This window comes from Salmo salar, chromosome 15 (assembly GCF_965601325.2).
Source record: "Salmo salar chromosome 15, fSalSal1, whole genome shotgun sequence".
Lineage (NCBI taxonomy): Eukaryota > Metazoa > Chordata > Actinopteri > Salmoniformes > Salmonidae > Salmo > Salmo salar.
The window spans coordinates 68780006-68800302 of NC_138305.1; the positions used below are offsets into that span (position 1 = coordinate 68780006).

Sequence of the window (20297 nt, forward strand, 5' to 3'; positions counted from 1 at the left end):
ATATATTAATGTTTTATTTTCCATATATATATTTTTTTTTTACACATTTCTACACATTTTATTCCACTTTCATATTACATGTGACAATTTAAAATGACAATTAAATCCATTTGAGTCCTACTTTTTAACACAACAAAATGTGGAAAAAGTAAAGGGGTGTGAATACTTTCTGATGTCACTGTACATTGCATTTTTTGTCTCCCACCTGGTTCTATAGTACAACTCCATGGTTTTAGTAATTAGCAATTGCCTTTATATGCTATTCCATTCTTGCTATATTTGCTATACATCCTTACTTGTTTTTTTTCTAGACAGCATTTTCTTAATTGTGTAAATCTATTCATTACACATGTCATTACACATATCTATTGTCTCTGTTCAGAGATTCAAAACAATTGCCAATTACTACTATTCAGAGGTTTGATGCAGAATATAGTATTTGAGAGGTCTATTATGGTGACCTAATTTCATGACATCAAAAGCTACAGTACGGCAAACATAACATTATGCTTGAGCGCAGTAGTGAACATATGCAGGACAGTTATTCATATTTTCTATAATTATTTATTTTTTCAGCTTTTTTCTTTTTGTATAACATGACAATCGTGCTTTATCATATGACACCATTTAAATACATATCATGTTTATATTATGTTGTGCATTAGGCAGTGAGACAGTTAAAAATAAACAAAACAATATGATTTTTTACTAGACATAGTTTCTATTTTTAATATAATCGTCAATATCTTCATTGTCATCATCATTTCGTATATTTCTGTAAGATATGTGCTTTAGTTTCTGTGATCAAAATATTATTGCAGAAAACAGCAACTCTTTAGAATTTTTTTCAACATTTAGACAATAACTTCCAATGTATTACAGACGTTCACAGTTACATGTTTTACACGGTACAGTTTTACAACAAAGTTCCAGAGAAAACTGTGGTAGAGTAACTTTATACAAAATTCACAGGACATGAACTGTAGCCATTTCACATTTTCACTTGGTTGTTTTGCTTTTCAAAGTAAACATGTTTTGTTCGACCAGATGCTTTTCACTGCTGCTGCCATATAAGCCAACTAGCATTGTCTTAACACGCCATGTCAAATGTCTGTGGAAATGAAAGCTTTGAGCTTTTTACTAGTAAAGCAAAGACAACAAAAAGAAAAAGAGAAATAGACCACTCTTCTACTGGCCTGCACCTATACATCTACATATGTATTGCTGAATACAAATTGATCAAAGTATAATTGATCATTACACATAAAGTGAAATAAAAAGGAATATTTTTAAACATAGAGTTGGTCCAATATTGTTTGCTAGTGTACAAAGTGATATTCTGGAGATCTGCCCAGTCATGCAAACAGACTATGGCTTGGTATAAATTGGTTGATAACTGGCTTAAGGCCTTCTCTGTTCTCGTCTTAGATCTGTCAGGAGACATTTTGGAATTTTTCTTTGATGTTCCTGAGGAAAGCATGCAAAATAGTAAACAGGATTGACTGTCAGCATCAATGGATAGTCAATGTTTGTAAATCATTTTTCTATACCCTGTGCGTTTGCATGAATTTTTTTGTATGATTTTGATACCCTGTGTTTCTCAAACCAAACACTACATGGCATAGATCGTTTTTGCTTTCGTCTGCCAACGATTTTGGTCCTCGGTCACAATATTTATAGTAGAAAACATATTAAAAATAACTCTAAAAATGTTTCGGTCACATAAAAGTTCATTTTTTTACTAAAAAAAAGGAAGATAAAATAACAGTCTCTCTCACACACAAAATCTTTTGCAACAGATATACTGGATAATTCCAGGGTTCATAGACTTTAAACTTCTTATTGGCATTGTGCTTCTTCATCAGAGTTCCCCCATTGCCATGTGGCCTGTAATCAGTCTCACAGAGTGCAAAGTTTTGTAAAGAGATGACTGTGTGAGGCTTAGTAAACAACCACGATAATTTGACTCCGTCCCTTGAACTCTCCCATGTTGACATTTTTGTTCACTAGTACTTCATCTCTACTATAGTCACACTGTATTTACTTGGTTCATGAAGATATTGAACAAATTGCTATTCTATTTTCAATAGTTTTCTTTTCTCACAGTATTACACAGTTTGTTTACATATTTTTACTCAGATTACGGTAGTTTTTGTGAACACTAACAGTCTTTGATTTTAGAATTTTTAATGCATACCAATAAAAAGACATTAACGGGTTGGTTTTACAAATGCAGATAAATTAAACATGATTTTAAAATCCGGTTTGATCAGATATTGCCCCTGGAGGTAGGTGAATCAATTAAAATCTTGGAAGTCCTTTGTAATGTTCGCCGTTGACTACACAATCTCCATGAGGGTTTTGCCTTGTCTAGACATTGGCCTCAGCGTTGGTCAGGTTTGTTGAGCTCACTATGTTGGGTGGTGGGATGGTCGTCTCTTTTGCCGTTGGGCTAACCGGATTGGGTGGTGGGCTGGTAGGGCTGGTCGGGTTGGCTGGATTGGCAGGGACGGTAGGGACAGTTGGAACAGTCGGACTGGTTGGATTCACAGGGCTAGCCAGAGTAGCTGGAATGGCTGGAGGTGCTGGGTTGGCCGGGGCTGCAGCAACCGGGCTTGTAGCAGTTGGGTTGGCAGGACTAGCCGGGTTGGAAGGACTAGTTGGGTTGGCCGCATTAGAGGGACTAGCAATGTTGGTCTCGGCAACCACTGTCTCAGGTCCATTCTCCTGTGGCCGTCGGACCACTGCAGGAGGCTGGAACATTATCCGTAGGCGCTGAGAAAGAATCACAACAAAACAGTTAATTAAGTAACACAATGAATGCATCTCCAACATGTCCAGAGAGGAGAACCTGACTGAAATGATCCATTTACTACTTAATAACCTGTTTGGGATAGGGGGCAGTATTTTCACGGCCGGATAAAAAAACGTACCCGATTTTATCTGATTACTACTCCTGCCCAGAAACTAGAATATGCATATAATTAGTAGATCTGGATAGAAAACACTCTAAAGTTTCTAAAACTGTTTGAATGGTGTCTGTGAGTATAACAGAACTCATATGGCAGGCCAAAACCTGAGAAGATTCCATACAGGAAGTGCCCTGTCTGACAATTTGTCATCCTTCTGTAGCATCTCCATCAAAAATACAGCATCTGTGCTGTAACGTGACATTTTCTAAGGCTTCCAATGCCTCACAGAAGGCGCCAGAAAGTGTAATGGGGTGTCTGCAATCTCTGGGCGAAGTACAGCAGCTCTGTTTGTGAGTGGTCAGGCTGGGAACAGTGACACTGGAGAGGCGCGTCCACGAGACTACTCCATTTTTTTCTTTCAGCCTTTGAATGAATACTACGTCGCCCGATTGGAATATTATTGCTATTTTACGAGAAAAATAGCATAAAAATTGATTTTAAACAGCGTTTGACATGCTTCTAAGTACGGTAATGGAATATTTGGACATTTTTTGTCACGAAATGCGCTCGCGCGTCACCCTTCAGATTGTCACCTGAACGCACGAACAAAACGGAGCTATTTGAATATAACTATGGATTATTTGGAACCAAAACAACATTTGTTGTTGAAGTAGAAGTCCTGGGAGTGCATTCTGATGAAGAACAGCAAAAGTAATCACATTTTTCTTATAGTAAATCTGAGTTTTGTGAGGGCCAAACTTGGTGGGTGTCAAATTAGCTAGCCATGATGGCTGGGCTATGTTCTCAGAATATTGCAAAATGTGATTTAGCCGAAAAGCTATTTTAAAATCTGACACCGCGATTGCATAAAGGAGTTCTGTATCTATAATTCTTAAAATAATTGTTATGTTTTTTGTGAACGTTTATCATGAGTAATTTAGTAAATTCACTGGAAGTTTGCGGTGGGTATGCTAGTTCTGAACATCACATGCTAATGTAAAAGCTGTTTTTTTATATAAATATGAACCTGATTGAACAAAGCATGCATGTATTGTATAACATAATGTCCTAGGAGTGTCATCTGATGAAGATCATCAAAGGTTAGTGCTGCATTTAGCTGTGGTTTTGGTTTTTGTGACATATATGCTTGCTTTGAAAATGGCTGTGTGATAATTTTTTGCAGGGTACTCTCCTGACATAATCTAATGTTTTGCTTTCGCTATAAAGCCTTTTTGAAATCGGACAATGTGGTTACTCTTACATCTAGACGTTCCACTAGCGGAACACCTGCTCCAATATCCAATGATAGGCGTGGCGCGAATTACAAATTCCTCAAAAATCCAAAAACTTCAATTTTTCAAACATATGACTATTTTACACCATTTTAAAGACAAGACTCTCCTTTATCTAACCACACTGTCCGATTTCAAAAAGGCTTTACAGCGAAAGCAAAACATTAGATTATGTCAGCAGAGTAGCCAGCCAGAAATAATCAGACACCCATTTTTCAAGCTAGCATATAATGTCACAAAAAACAAAACCACAGCTAAATGCAGCACTAACCTTTGATGATCTTCATCAGATGACACGCCTAGGACATTATGTTATACAATACATGCATGTTTTGTTCAATCAAGTTCATATTTATATAAAAAAACTGCTTTTTACATTAGCATGTGACGTTCAGAACTAGCATTCCCACCGAACACTTCCTGTGAATTTACTAAATTACTCACGATAAACGTTCACAAAAAACATAACAATTATTTTAAGAATTATAGATACAGAACTCCTTTATGCACTCGCTATGTCCGATTTTAAAATAGCTTTTCGGTGGAAAGCACATTTTGCAATATTCTGAGTAGATAGCACGCCATCACAGGCTAGCTATTTTGACACCCACCAAGTTTGACCCTCACCAAACTCCGATTTACTATTAGAAAAGTTTGATTACCTTTCCTGTTCTTCGTCAGAATGCACTCCCAGGACTTCTACTTCAATAACAAATGTTGGTTTGGTTCAAAATAATCCATAGTTATATCCAAATAGCGGCGTTTTGTTCGTGCGTTCAAGACACTATCCAAGGGTGACGAAGGGTTACGCGTTTCGTGACAAAACATTTCTAAATATTCCATTACCGTACTTCGAAGAATGTCAACCGCTGTTTAAAATCAATTTTTATGCTATTTTTCTCGTAAAAAAGCGATAATATTCCGACCGGGAGTCGTTGTTTTCGTTCAAAGACGAAAGAATAAAAACATGGGGTCGCCTCGTGCACGCGCCTCCAGTCTCTGTTCTCTGATCGACCACTATCAAAATGCGCTAATGTTTTTCAGCCAGGGCCTGCAAAGCCACCATTCAGCTTTTTGCCGCCTTCTGAGAGCCTATGGGAGCCGTAGGAAGTGTCACGTAACAGCAGAGATCCCTTGTTTTGGATAGAGATGATAAAGAAGGCCAAGAAATGGTCAGACAGGGTACTTCCTGTACAGAATCTTCTCAGGTTTTGGCCTGCCAAATGAGTTCTGTTATACTCACAGACACCATTCAAACAGTTTTAGAAACTTTGGAGTGTTTTCTATCCAAAGCTAATAATTATATGCATATTCTAGTTTCTGGGCAGGAGTAATAATCAGATTAAATCGGGTACGTTTTTTATCCGGCCGTGAAAATACTGCCCCCTATCCATAAAAGGTTAACGAGAGTCTTTAAAATGGTGTAAAATAGTCATATGTTTGAGAAATTGAAGTTATAGCATTTTTTGGGTATTTGTATTTCGCGCCACGCTCTACCATTGGATATTGGTGAGGCGTTCCGCTAGCGGAACGTCTGTCCCTAAAAGGTTAATCACATGATAATAAACCATTTGGGTTACATATCAATCATCACCAAATTGCCTTTATTCTCTTGCTCTTAGAGAAATGAGGGAACATTCCATATTTTTTTTTATTTAACTAGGCAGAACAAATTCTTATTTTCAATGACGGCCTTGGAACAGTGGGTTAACTGCCTTGTTTAGGGGCAGAACGACAGATTTTTACCTTGTCAGATCAGGGATTCGATCTAGCAACTTTTTCGGTTACTGGCTCAATGCTTTAACCACTAGGCTACCTGCCGCCCCATATCCATAAATCATTATGTAGCTTACCTCTTTCCAGGTGCCCTTGAGTCCGAGGTACATGTAGACCATGTATCCAGGGATGAGGACCATGGAGGACAGAGCCATGAGCCAGCCCACTCCTTGGCCCCAGGCAGGGAACACGTAGTTGTTCAAGGTGAGAGGAACCATTTGGACTGCACTGAACAAGAACACCCCCTGTGGGAGACATGGTACGATCCTTATTAATCCTGACCTCTTCTCAGACACTTTCTTTCTCTGTCTCAAAATTGCTTGAGGCAGGTCATATTGATATGATTTGTTATTTTCGTTCATGTCATGGTACTGGATGTTCTATTGGATGTGTATGGTGTACTACTTACGGCCACGATGAGAGGTGTGAAACAAACCCAGCACAGCTTCCACCATATACAGGGCTTGTAGCCGATCATCTCCTGGATGTTGTCATAGAATTTGTTCACACCTGCGAGACAAATGAATCAAAATGAATCAAAATATTCAAATTCAATTTCTTCCAATTTTCCACTGGTCTGCCATGAATTGTAATGAGGGAGGAGAGCTGATGTCCCTGAGGGTAAACAGGGTTTGAAGGTGGACTAATGTCTCTGGACAAGTGCGAGTTTATTTGATCATTCAACCTTCAGATTTAACTAGTGTGTCTAGTTCATTCATTGCTCATCGCCTCTTGCCTGAGCGTGCATCACTGTAACAAGTCATTTTGTAATGCTGAAATAGGGTGTTTCTGCCGTTCACCGCAATAATGTATCTACTGTACTATGTGTATTTGACGTTGTCTAGAGACTCTACCCACCATAGAACCAGGATATGGAGATGCACTCGAAGAAGACCAGGAAGAGGAGACACATCCCACTGGCAGAGTAGTAGTCGAAGAGCTTGAACACGTACAGGCCTCCCTAGTGACACAACACAGAAGGATGAGTCCTACTACGGTGAGAAACCATATGGTCTGTGGTCTTTACATTATATTCATATCCTCATCTCAGAGAGAAATATGGTGGTTGGGATCCATTTTCTACTCTAAACAAATCTGTTATTTTTTTTAATATAAAATTAGACAGCGATAGTGCTAACCAATGTATTTCAAATTTTTATCAACTACTGTCTCATTGAGCTTGGAGGTTTTGTAGTTCAATCTGATGGTTGGCTAATGACGAGAGAGAGAGAGAGTGTTGTGCTGTACCTGTGTGATGTTGGATAGGCCGATCAGGTACGATACCAGGCAGACGGCAGCGATGAAGAGCTCTCTCCTGCCCCTCAGTGCCCTGGGAAACTCATCCACCAGAGCTGTGATGAAGCCCTCCACCGTGCAGAACTACCCACACAGACACAAACACAGAGACACACAAAGGGGTGGATGCTCAGTCACAAAGGGGAGTGATGTACAGTATTTTGCTTAGTATCTATGTAATGAAGCACTTACAGTGGAACTAACAGCGTTTTAACTACTTTGCAGATATGAAACAAGCACACAATCAAAATATAATAAAAAAATATCAAATTCCCAGTTTATGCTACAAAACCAACTTCATAAGAGGTTTTAAAAATAGGTTATATTTGACTCAGCATTCCATGATGTACTCTAAGGCGTTGTTGGCAGAATAGATGGATGCAGTTCAATGCATGATTAATATAAATCACCAATACATTTCTTGGTAGTCCAAAAAATATTGTAAATCACAGCTAGCTTGGTATATTGTTTGCTGCCTCCATTCAGGATGCACTGTTTCAGTTTAAATGACTCAATATTTTGGACAAAAACGGACAACTGTAAGGCTGGGAATGTCAATACAATCAAACTAGCAAGGGCAATGATCACAAGTCAGACATGCCAGCAACAAACGCTGACACTACACATCCAAGTATATCGGACCAAATTATGAAAGACAAGAATTGTACTTTTGAATTCCGTAAAGTCAGTGTGGAAGAGGTGAAAAAATTATTGTTGTCTATCAACAATGACAAGCCACCGGGGTCTGACAATCTAGATGGAAAATTACTCAAGATAATAGCAGACGATATTGCCACTCCTACTTGCCACATCTTCAATTTAAGGCTACTAGAGTGCCCTCAGGCCTGGGCGGAAGCTAAAGTCATTCCGCTACCAAAGAATAGTAAAGCCCCCTTTACTGGCTCAAATAGCCAACCAATCAAACTTCTGGAAAAAATAGTGTTTGACCAGATACAATGCTATTTCACAGTAAGCAAATTGACAATAGAATTTCAGCAGGCTTATAGGGAAGGACACTCAACAAGCACAGAACTTACACAAATGACTGATGATTGGTTCAGAGAAATTGATGATAAAATGATTGTGGGGGCTGTTTTGTTAGACTTCAGTGCAGCTTTTGATATTGTTGATCATAGTCTGCTGCTGGAAAAATGTATGTGTTATGGCTTTACAACCCCTGCTATAATGTGGATAAAGAGTTACTTGTCTAACAGAACACAGAGGGTGTTCTTCAATGGAAGCCTTCAAATATAATCCAGTTTGAATCAGGAATTCACCAGGGTAGCTGTTTAGGCCCCTTGCTTTTTTCAATTTTTACTAACGGCATGCCACTGACTTTGAGTAAAGCCAGAGTTTCTATGTATGCGGATGCCTCAACACTATACACGTCAGCTACTACAGCGACTGAAATGACTGCAACACTCAACAAAGAGCTGCAGTTAGTTTCAGAGTGGGTGGCAAGGAATAAGTTAGCCCTAAATATTTCTAAAACTAAAAGCATTGTATTTGGAACAAAACATTCACTAAACCCTAAACCTCAACTAAATCTTGTAATAAATAATGTGTAAATTCAGCAAGTTGAGATGACTAAACTGCTTGGAGTAACACTAGATTGTAAACTGTCATGGTCAAAACATATTGATGCAGTACTAGCTAAGATGGGGAGAAGTCTGTCTATAATAATGCGATGCTCTGCCTTCTTAACAACAAGGCAGGTCCTACAGGCCCTAGTTTTGTCACACCTTGACTACTGTTCAGTCATGTGGTCAGGTGCCACAAAAAAGGACTTAGGAAAATTGCAATTGGCTCAGAACAGGGCAGCACGGCTGGCCCTTGGATGTACACAGAGAGCTGAAAGTGGAGGAGAGATCGACTTCATCACTACTTTTATTTATGAGAGGTATTGACATGTTGAATGCACTGAGCTGTCTGTCTAAACTACTGGCACATAGCTCGAACACCCATGCAAACCCTTCAAGACATGCCACAAGAGGTCTCTTCACAGTCCCCAAGTCCAGAACAGACTATGGGAGGCACACAGTACTGCATACAGCCATGACTACATGGAACTCTATTCCACATCAAGTAACTGACATAAGCAGTAAAATTAGATTTAAAAAAAACAGATTAAAAAACACCTTATGGAACAGCGGGGACTGTGAAGCAACACAAACATTGGCACACACGCACACGCGCACACACACACACCCACAGATACGATAACATACGCACTATACATACACATAGATTTAGTACTGTAGATATGTGGTAGTGGTGGAGTAGGGGCCTGAGGGGACAGTGTTGGGATGTCTGTGAATGTATTGTATTGTTTTAAAATGGTATAAACTGCCTTAATTTTGCTGGACCCCAGGAAGAGTAGCTGATGCTTTGGCATCAGCTAATGGGGGATCCATAATAAATACAAAAACAAATAACGTGGCTAATAGGCTAGCGTATCTATTTATGTAGCAAGCTAAAAACATGGAGCCTAACATTAACTAGCTAGCTGCTAAGAGGATGTCATGTCATTGGAGGAGTGGGTGAGTGACTGACTTTTTCCCCCTCATATAATTGTTGGTGGTTATACACAGTTAGATATGTGTTTTGCTTAGCAAGCAAGAACTTGAACGACTGTTATCCAGTTAGCATATATTTTGCGTTCGCAAATTCACTCTGGCTATCTACTCCGATTTCAAAACACTCTTGCCTGAGTGTGCCAGAGCGTAGAATAACGGATGAATTTACGAACATGAAAACCCTCTGAATATGACCGGTGTCAGTAAATGTAGGCTAAAAAAGTAATAGTTAGTCACCAACGCTCTAGATAACATGTGAACAGCCTAACCAGCTCTGCTAGGGTGAGTAAAATGGTCAGAGTGAGATGTTCTCTCATTTGTGTTTGGAAGTAGGTAGCAAGCAAGCTAGCCGACTTTAGCCAGTTAGCTTGGGTGATGGGTTGCAAGCAAGCTACAGAAGGACGAGTAGGCTACAATTCCCCATCGTTTTTCAGTGCAATTTTGACGGTCACGTAGCTGAAAAAGTTTGAGAGGGTTTATCTAATGTTCCTTAGTTACATTTTAGATAATCTTGCTCTGGCCAGCATTAGTTGTTGGTCTTGTTGATGTGCGCTTAACTGAGGGAGAGAGAGCCTATCTCTTCATGATTGTTTGATCATTAGGACTGTAAAGTTCGCAAATGTAAGAGGACTCCTGTGGTATTGACATATTTGCAGAAATCCATTCAGGTATATTTTGTGGCTTTTGGCGAATGCATTCTAATGATCTAAAGTCACGTTTTTTGCAACTGCCTGTAAACACACATTCCAGTTCATAGTGATTGATGGCAAGTGTGCGTGGCAAATGGCTTGTTTGCATAAAGGCCTACTGTAGCTATGGTGCACCGGTCTGCGTAGACTCCGGTTCTGGACGAGACAGATGTTTTTATTCAGTTTTATTTACTGCAGTGTCTATTAATTGTCCAAACGCACGGCCGCTTTCCCACTCTATATTGCTATAGAATTTTCACAAATTCCCAAACATTCTAAGAATTTATGATGCGGGAAAAATGACATATCTAAGTACTCGCTTGTCAGAACATTTTTTTTTAAGTGTCATTCCTCTTGGTGTATATGAACAGATTTTAATAATGTTTAATGTTGCTAAAATGCTGTCAGTTCCACTTTAATGTTTCTACTATCATTGATAGTCTTGCTCCTGTTAGTATTTTCATTTTTTATCAACTGCATAATTTGGTAAATTAGTATTTCTATGAAATAAACACTTCAAAGGACCAAAGAAATGAAGCACCGGTAATTATAAATTACTGGGACTTGGATCCCTTGAAGGATATTATCATTTAATTTTACCCAATGGGTAAATATACATTTGTTTATTTATAACATTGTTGTTCATGTAGTAGTATGATAACCATGTAACAGTTGTAACTAATGACCAAGATTATGGACATTGATGGATTATATTGAATGAATTAAGATAATGGAAAGACATACAATATGATAACCAACATGTTATCCAGAACTACCTAAATAAACAGTTAAAAACAACCACTGTTATAGCTTTTTTAGTACTAGAGACCTCATCTTGGCAGCCACCTTAAAAATATAACTCCAACATGCAAAATAGCCATTTCCCTTGCAGTATGAATATTTACAATTCCATATAAAGAAAAAGGTTAGTCACAAAAAAGAGCACTAGGGTGTCAACTTGTGATTTATCTGTTCCATATAAAGATGAGTAGCAGCATTTAGTATCATTGCTATCAGACTCAGTGGCCTTGCAGTAACCCAAAGATCATTCACAAGCTAAATGCATGACAACGGAGCACCAGGGGGCCAAGGGAGAGGTGACATAGTTGTATAAAAAAGGGTTGACAGTAAAAGTCATGGCTCATCTGTATCTGTTCATTAGGAAAAAACTGAAATGAGCTTCTCATGTGGAGAGACCAGAGAAAAACAGCTGGATATGTACCTGTGCTTACATATTTAGGTCAGACTAGCCTGGTTCTAGATCTCTTGGTGCTTTAGCTAACTCCCCTGACATGGCAATGATAGTGAGAGGATTGGGCTAAAGCACCTATGAAAACAGCCTTACCTGACTGTCAATCCCCAGCATCAGCAGCATGGAGAAGAACAGGATAGCCCAGAGAGGAGAGACAGGCAGCTGGGTCACAGCCTCAGGGTAGGCCAGGAAAGCCAGGCCTGGACCTGCATACCAAACACACAACACAACACATTGGCTCACAGTTTCTCACAGCTGCGTTTCTCTGTGTGGATTGAGGTAGAAGCAGAGGTGTAATATGAGATTTAGATTGAATGCGAGCAGAAGTCAGAATAGACAGCCCCTATTGTGCGCTGATGGTGCAATTACAGAGGGAGCATTGGGTTTACCTGAAGCTGCAACTTCTTCTATGGGCCTCTTAGTCACGTTCGCCATGAAGCCCACAATAGAGAAGATGACAAAGCCAGCAAACATGCTGGTGAAGGAGTTGATGCAGCAAACTATGATAGAGTCTCTGTGGAAAGGAAACATGAAAACGTCCTGTTGTCAGAGCTTATGATGATCTGTCATCTCTTCTGTAGCATCATCATGGATTCCTAAAAAGGCCTTTCTCAGGAGAGAGAGCTTATTCCTTATTATTGCTGAGTTGAAAACATATCCCTGCTTAATAATATATTGATGTTGGCCACAAAAGGTGTGCAATGAGATAGTAAAACAATATGAAATCTGTTTTTTGTGCAACATTCCAATGGGGAACAATGTTCCTTTATCCAAAGAGGTTTAATATCACAGTAATACCTAAATATGAAATAATGCAATGCCCATTTTTAATGGATACCAAGGTCCTATTTGCAAAGAAGAGTTTTCCAAAAATCAACCTTATTTACAAACCAAATTTCATGATCGCTAAATAATATTGGGCCACTAATAAACAACAAGTAAATTGAAATAAATGCAAGTTGAGGCTGCATGATTATATAACTGATGAGCAATTTGTGGGACCTAGGACCAAGGATGGGCTGTTTGGGGAGGATGTGAAATCTTTGCCTAATCTTCTTTTATTTATGCGATGCACATCCAAAGCTGTATGAAGGGCCCCATATTATACTGAATCATAATACTGTACTGATTGTAATAACGTTAATCTAGGCTTCTCATTGGAAATTGCTAATAGTAAGGTCCACATATACTGTTGAGGCAGAGGTAGGCAACTAGATTCAGCCGTGGGACGATTTTTGTCGGAGCGGATGGAGTGGATGGTCTGTACACTGCAAATTGACCACAACTCAGCCCAGAAATAGATTGTATTTGAAAATAATAATAATTTCATACCTTGATTCCATTGAAACACGATCACATATGTCTCTTTTTTTGTAGGAGTACTTGGTAACAGATTTCCTCAATTAAAAAACATTTTAGCTGAATTTCTGGTGATTTCATAATTTTTTGACCAAAACTAAAATCCTAATATATATTGCCGACCCCTGCGTTAAGGTATACTGGTCTAATGGTTGCCCTTTCAAGTCTTGCCTCATACATTATCTTTCCATTTAATAGAAGCCTACCTCCATCTTACCTGTAAACATTATTATTAAAAGGGTTATAGCTCCCAAGAGCTATCAGTGAGCCCAGTCCCAAACCGTAGGAGAAAAATATCTGAGTGGCAGCATCCAGCCATACCTGACAATGGGGAAATAACCGTTTAGCCGTTTGACAAAGGAGGCTGAAAAATGGTTGATTCACATGCTAGAATTTATCGTACATGGAATAGTAAGTTCATTCATTACCTCAGATTCTTTTAGTTTTTCAAAGTTAGGGGTGATATAGAAGAGAATGCCATCCATAGCTCCAGGTAGAGTCACTCCACGGCAGAACAGAATGAATAGCATGAAATAGGGGTACGTGGCAGAGAAGTACACAACCTAGAAAATGTAATCAATGAGTCACCATCAGCAGCGAAGGAATGCACGCTAACACTGTTAACCACCGAGTTAATACATTTGCAATTCAGTCTCTGCTTAAACAAAGGCCTATTCCCCTGAGAGGAAAACCAATGGATTTCTTGTCCTCCAAACTCTCACACAGAGAACAGCAAAAAAATAAGAAAATAAATCAACAGAAATCTAGTAAAGATATTCATTGAAGCTTCAATTTGATTCGACACCATCTCGCTATGCTTACATGATACGCCGTATGAGATTTTAGAGCAAAAAAACGTAGGTGGGTGGAGCGTTTTGCCACCATAACAAATGTTATTTGCTATGGTCACATGATTATTATTAGATTTATTATTAGATTTCCGAAATGTAGCACCAACAGGGAGTGAACTGGTTCAAACTGAGGGGGAGAGGAAAGGACAAAAACAGATTTTAGAGGGCTTGTTGCTCTTCCTCCTATCATCAACCTGCCCCCCCCCCCCCCCATGAGAGAAGGCACCATGAGCCTGAACATGATTACTGAATGATTACTGAATGTTTGATGTATCTCCTCTCTCATTCTAAAATCAATCTGGACAATAGTCAGTGCAATATAAATGATTGATGAAGGTGACTCTGATCGACAACACTGTTTGTGATAGCTGCAGTTGTTTTTTAATCTTCAATTGTATCTGTAATTTGTGACACTTTGACGTTTGTGTGTTTTTTGTATTTTTCTGTCATATTTTATGCACCCGCTGTTATTTCCATGTTTTGCCTTCGTACCAGGTCACACTCGCAAAATAGGTTTTTAACCTCAATGGGTCTTATCTGGTTAAATAAAGGTAAAAAAATATATATATATGAGAACGATTAATATTGCATCACTGTCACACATTGGATGCCAGAGAGCTTTTACATACACCTAAATCTGCCTTGCGAAACCAGTCTCTTACCTTGCCAGTCCAGCTCACCCCTTTCCAGATACAGAAGTAAACCAGGACCCAAGCGATGGCCAGTGTTATTGCCAGTGGCGCTCGGATCTGCCCTGGTTTTTCCAAGCCATCGGTCATTTGATGCATGTTGCGCCTATAAGATCAGAGAGAGTAACAATAAGACTATTACACACACTGGGAGAATGCTTTGCAGCAAAGGGACATTTCTTTTATACTTCTCAAGCAGGCATGCAGGGTACTGTAATGCTGTGCGAAGCAAAAAAATAAATAAAAAAAACAAGCAGTCAATGTCTTACTCCCAAAACTCCATCACCGCACTGGTGAGATTGGTGTTATCAACAATACTGTAGTTTGAGTAACATTTGTCTGTGTTCCATGAATTGCCACATGAGCTCCATGGAAGTTCCTGAAAAACAGAAGGATAATGCCTGTTTTCCTCCTTGACACAATGAGAGATCTCACATGATATCAACAAGGATGTTACAATCCCCAGTGAGAAAAACTTGATTTATCTCATCCCCATGTGGCTTATAGGAGGTAAAATGGTGGTACTTACAGAGGTAAAGGAGTTGTAGAGATAGTATATGGCCCAGGCAATGATGACAATGTAGTAAATGTTAAGCCAGAAGGACAGGACAGCTGCTGCAAGGCCAACACCTATGAGATGGAAATTGATGACATGTTTGTGCATGCTCCTAATGCTCCAGCATATTCAGGGAGAATGACAGCAGAACTCTCTATCTTTTCTGCTTATGGCTATGATTAGCCTACCAGACAATAAAGATAGGATGCACAAGTGGGCCAGCTGACAATTAGGAATTTGATTTAAGATACCAAAAAATTATTGTGGAAGATACAGTAAGAGCATTGTATGAGTAGAATTTATACCTTTGAACACGGGAGCCAGTTTCCAGACTCCAAGCCCACCAATTGAAGTGTATTGACCAAGAGCAGTCTCCAGCAGGAACAGCGGCATCCCAGCGAATATGAGTGTCAAAAAATAGGGGATCAAGAAGGCTCCTGCATAGACACAAGTAAATCAAACCAAATATAAATGTCAGAATAAAACCACACATATGCAATGGAATGTTACTTACAGCCCACTGTAGAAGCTAATTGGAATCCTTCAATTAGGATAAGAATAATGCGTGCCTGCGCTCTTACACGAGGGACATATTCATTCTTCATTTCACATAATAATTAGAGTGCTCGAAATGGACGAAGCACTTACTAAGTAGTGAAATGAACTTACGCTATATGACTTTTTAAAATCGTGTTTACCTCCACCGTTTTTTCCACAGAGATATGGAAATCTCCATACGTTTCCGAGTCCAATTGCATAACCTACACACGACAGAAGGAAATCGAATCTCCCTCCCCAGGTTTCTCTTTCGGGAAGATCCTTTTTCGTCTTTTCGCTTTTCACGTCCAGTGACTTGGGTTTGTCATTAGTTGCCACTTCGTTAAGTTCTGTTACTTGTCCATCCGTTTTGGTGCCGTTCGTCGCCATGTCTCTCGATTTGTAGTGGTCCTGGCCTTGGGACGCGAAGCTTCAGCACCAGTCCACGCAGACAGCAGTTTCGCGGTTTTTGACCAAAACCTTTGAACCAAATGTCTGGAAGCAGGTGACGGCTATGGGGACACGGCTCGTCAGTTGCCGTTAACCTGGAATCGGTGAATAGAGTAATTGGTCGGTTTTTGAGAGCGCACTCAAATTGGAAAATGTATTAGACAACATGATGATATTTACAATTGATTAGCTCCAGAATGAGAATGTAATTTAAGAACGAATCCAATGAGTGCATAACAAACAGCTGCCATTTACAGGCATTGTATGTAGCTTGACTGTTCAAGCTATTTGTGAGCTACTTAATTTAAAAAGCATTTTTAAAGTAAGATGTTTTCCATCGACTCCACTCAAGACACTAATAACCGTCTCACCAAATACATGCAATGCAGAGTCTGAGACACAACAATGCTATAAAAAAACAATGATGGCACATCAATGATGGCACAGGACTTTTTCAACGCAGACGATTGGGTTGTGCGTAGATTGATTAGGCTATAGCCTACTTCTCTCTCCCTCAATATTCTTACAAATCAAATCAACACAATTTGCAATTGAAATACAGTCAATTATCGAGTAGGCCTATGCACATCACCGAATGCATGATTATTTGCAAAGATAAAAACTTTCTGACATTGTTAAGAATCCAAGCCATCCAGCTCACGCGCAAAACGCAACATTGGAGAATTACATATGCAGATCCAATATGAGAGAGCAACAATTACACCGTGCAATTGACACGTGCAGATAAGCTTACCAATTACCTATGTACTGGTTTTAGTGGACAGGAAAACCTACAGCAATGTCTCAACCAAACTGGATCACAATTGCATTGGAGACAAAGGAATGCCCAAAGCATAAAGCTTTACGCATCAGGTTGCACAAATAGTATTCCATTCTAGTCGATGATTAGAAAACCAAACGCACTTCTACATGGCAAAACATTTACACAGTTTTATGAACCATTCAATTAACCAGGTGTGCCATATGCTATATTTAATTGGCTATAAGACATGGTCTAAAGTCATTATGGTTAGCAACGTTCCATACTGCCACGTTCAACTATACGAGTTTAATCACCGTCATTATCACTTACAATGAACATTTCACGCAATTGTAATTCACACACACATCCAATAACTCAATTTACTTACAATAAAGCTGTGCTCTCTGCCACCGACGATGTGCTGCCTGCCACAAATCTCGAAACGAGGTATCCGTAGATTCCCCCTGAAGTTGTAAACTTCCAGTTTTACTTGGAACATAAAGATATTGTATTTCCATTAAAAGACTTGGTCCAAGCGCCAAAATTGTTCTAGAGGAGAGCGCGAAAGTACCCCGCTGCAGGGAGCTGTCCAGCGGCTAGGTGCTGACGAGGTGGCTGAATCAACACGAGAAGCAGCCGCTTCGCCTTGTGCAACTGTCTAACATCAACAACCAGAAACGTTCAGGGGAGCGCAATTCTCAACTCCCATCTACATAGCGTCAATGTCATCTGAAAGTCGCCCCCCTCCTCCTCCGTGTAGTCTACACATCCACTACTGACATCGCACTGCATGTTTTCTCAATATTTCATGATTTTTTTACGTGTTTTCACTGTTTGGGAAATCCTGAGTAGTTCTAAAGCAGTGGTAAGACTTCGTTGACTTAAGGGAACACGGGTTTCTCCGATGATTGGCTATCACACATTTGTGGAGGGGGTCATTAACCTATTGGCCACCTTATTTTACACTATAATAAGATAATATTGTTTTCCCTCCAACTTGAACACACGTATGTGTTGCACTGTTTTTCCCCTCCTCGACCTGTCACGGTCTTCAAATTAAGGAAAATTCTAAACACCTCATTCCCAGCCAGTTCCAAGACCCCAAATATGCCATCCAATACACCCCAACCCTCCTCAAATCAAATGTTATCTCGGGGTGTTAAATGCAAGCATATCGAGGGCAGTCAAAGCACGATTAACAATTCCAAACTGGCATAATTTGGAAGGTGAGGCCAGTTGGTGGCTGTCTGCTTTGTGGCAAGTGTGATAAGGGAGCCTGTCAATAAAGGGAGGGGGCACTGGCTGATTGTCTAACTCTGCCTGTTATCGTCTTTTAGCCTACCGTCTCTAGAAATGAAAAGGCTGATGTGAGAGGAATAAACTCACCCAATGGAGAATAATTTAACTCACAAATTCAAATATGTTGCTTCAAGCCGTAGAATTGAAGATGCAAGAGATTTTACAGATGGGGTTGTCCTAAAAGTGAATACATGCAAGCCTAACGGAGTGTTAGCTGAATTATTTTGTTTTGAAATGTTTTGTTGTATTTTGTCTCACTCGAGAAACCAGACAAATGCAAGGCAAAAAGAAAGCAACATTACCCTCTATGGACTTCTAAAAAAACAAACAAGTTTTGACTTCAGTGGTAAGTATATAACAATATTATCTGACTTTGATGCAGGATAAAAAATTGTATTGAAAGTATTCTGATATAAGATGAACATTTTATCATCATACATAGACAAAGTTAGTTTTTTTATAGATGTTTTTTCCATATCAGGTCAGTGACAAAAGTTTTGGGGGGGAAATATACACTGTATAATTGATGAGATTGTGATTGACAGCTATATCTTATTACAACTCCGTTGAAGCATACCAGGTCTAAGTAGTTTTTTTTACCAAGCAGTTTTGTTGTGAATTATTGCTATGGCATTGCCTACAACATATTTATTACTAAACAAAGAAGCAAGATTTGACACTTTGTTATTTTATTTTGTCATAATACTACCTTGAATAGCTTAAAATGTCTATATTTGATCCATACTCAAAAATTGAGAGACACACATTTGTGAGACACTTGATTTTGAGATACATTTTACTCATTTTACTTAGTTGTGTAAAGTGTGGTGAATGCAAATACAGTCCATTCCTAGAAGTGAGTTCCCAGTAATATCAGGGGCATTTTGGCAGTAGAGTACAGTACAGTGTGAATGTTCCCATCCTACTCAGACAGTGAGAGCAGAGCGGCTAAGAGGGCAGCAGATGGTAAACCAATGAGGGGTGAACTAACCCACTAAATGATACCACATTAAATGCAGCATTTAAAATCCCATCTGGGTTGCCATCCCTCTGGACATGGAGTTTTAAACATGACACATATCTACACACCTGCTGATGCAACACAGAGACAAGTCAACGGCTGGTGACACTGGTGTCACGCCTGCACTCTGCTGATCTCTGAACCCTTTGGCTTTTCGTTCCTCTGAACTCCGTGGATTTCATTCTCTGAACCCTGAGCAATCCACTTTCACTAGGCTGCATGGCTGTGTGGTTCCACTCTATGAATCCCCTGCATGTTCCATTAGCTGGAGATTATATGCAGTGCCCTTACATGTACTGGCTTTATAGCATTTCATGTGATCATCTTCGGTGATTGATCACTACCAACATCATGAGGTCTTCTGTGTCTTTCTAGCTCACAGAGAATTCCAAATGACAAGTCTGTGAACAGTGTGTGACAGGGCAATTGCAATGGAAGGAATGTGCAAAACTAACACATTCCTTTATTGCTTACAGATATCTTCAAATCTTATCTTTTCCATTTTATAATGTATCCATATTGGGATAGTAATTGCATTTTGCAGCAAGCAAATACACACTATATGTTACAATTTGAGTTAAATATTGGAATTGAATTGAAAATGGAATTGTGGTAAATAAGTTGATGATCTAATGGCAAAAAAATGAAATAAGTCCCAGATGGTATTTATTGCAAATTGACTCATGGTAAGATGATGGTACTATGATATTGCCAAGCTCCCAATATGAAACATATTTCATACGGTGGTTTGCTTATTATATTGTGGTGAAATATGATGTAACGTTGATATTAATGTATGGACCTACTGCATGAATCTGTGAAAATGGAGAATGGCAATTAAATTCCACAAAATAATAAACATCTTATTATTAAAACGCAAAGATAAAGGATTTGGAAATGTAGGTAAGCTTTCTCTCATTGAATACATTGAATAAGTCAATAATAAGACCAATAACAAGACAAAGATAACCTTTGGAAA

The 20297-nt window shown here is 39.2% G+C and overlaps 1 protein-coding gene across 1 annotated transcript; it reads right to left on the minus strand.

Moving 5' to 3' along the window:
- Positions 1-541: 541 nt before the first annotated feature.
- On the minus strand, positions 542-17848 carry LOC106571908 (sodium- and chloride-dependent GABA transporter 1). Its single transcript, XM_014145462.3, has 15 exons — positions 17387-17848; positions 15947-16330; positions 15554-15685; positions 15222-15322; positions 14962-15071; positions 14666-14798; positions 13581-13715; positions 13370-13473; positions 12183-12307; positions 11887-11999; positions 7229-7360; positions 6839-6941; positions 6390-6490; positions 6058-6225; positions 542-2775 (listed from the first exon to the last, which is right to left on the minus strand). Exons 2-15 carry the CDS (start codon positions 16173-16175, stop codon positions 2371-2373), a joined length of 2091 nt encoding a protein of 696 aa, XP_014000937.1. The 5' UTR covers positions 16176-16330; positions 17387-17848; the 3' UTR covers positions 542-2370.
- Between the last annotated feature and the right edge of the window lie 2449 nt (positions 17849-20297).

Bases quoted from the DNA above. Each gene is read 5' to 3' on its own strand.
- LOC106571908 (XM_014145462.3), bottom strand. From the start codon at position 16,175: ATGGCGACGAACGGCACCAAAACGGATGGACAAGTAACAGAACTTAAC. The intron at 15,072-15,221 runs GTAAGTACCACC...TCTGTTTTTCAG, and splicing joins TCTACAACTCCTTTACCTCT to GAACTTCCATGGAGCTCATG. The intron at 12,000-12,182 runs GTAAACCCAATG...TTTGGTATGCAG, and splicing joins AGAAGAAGTTGCAGCTTCAG to GTCCAGGCCTGGCTTTCCTG.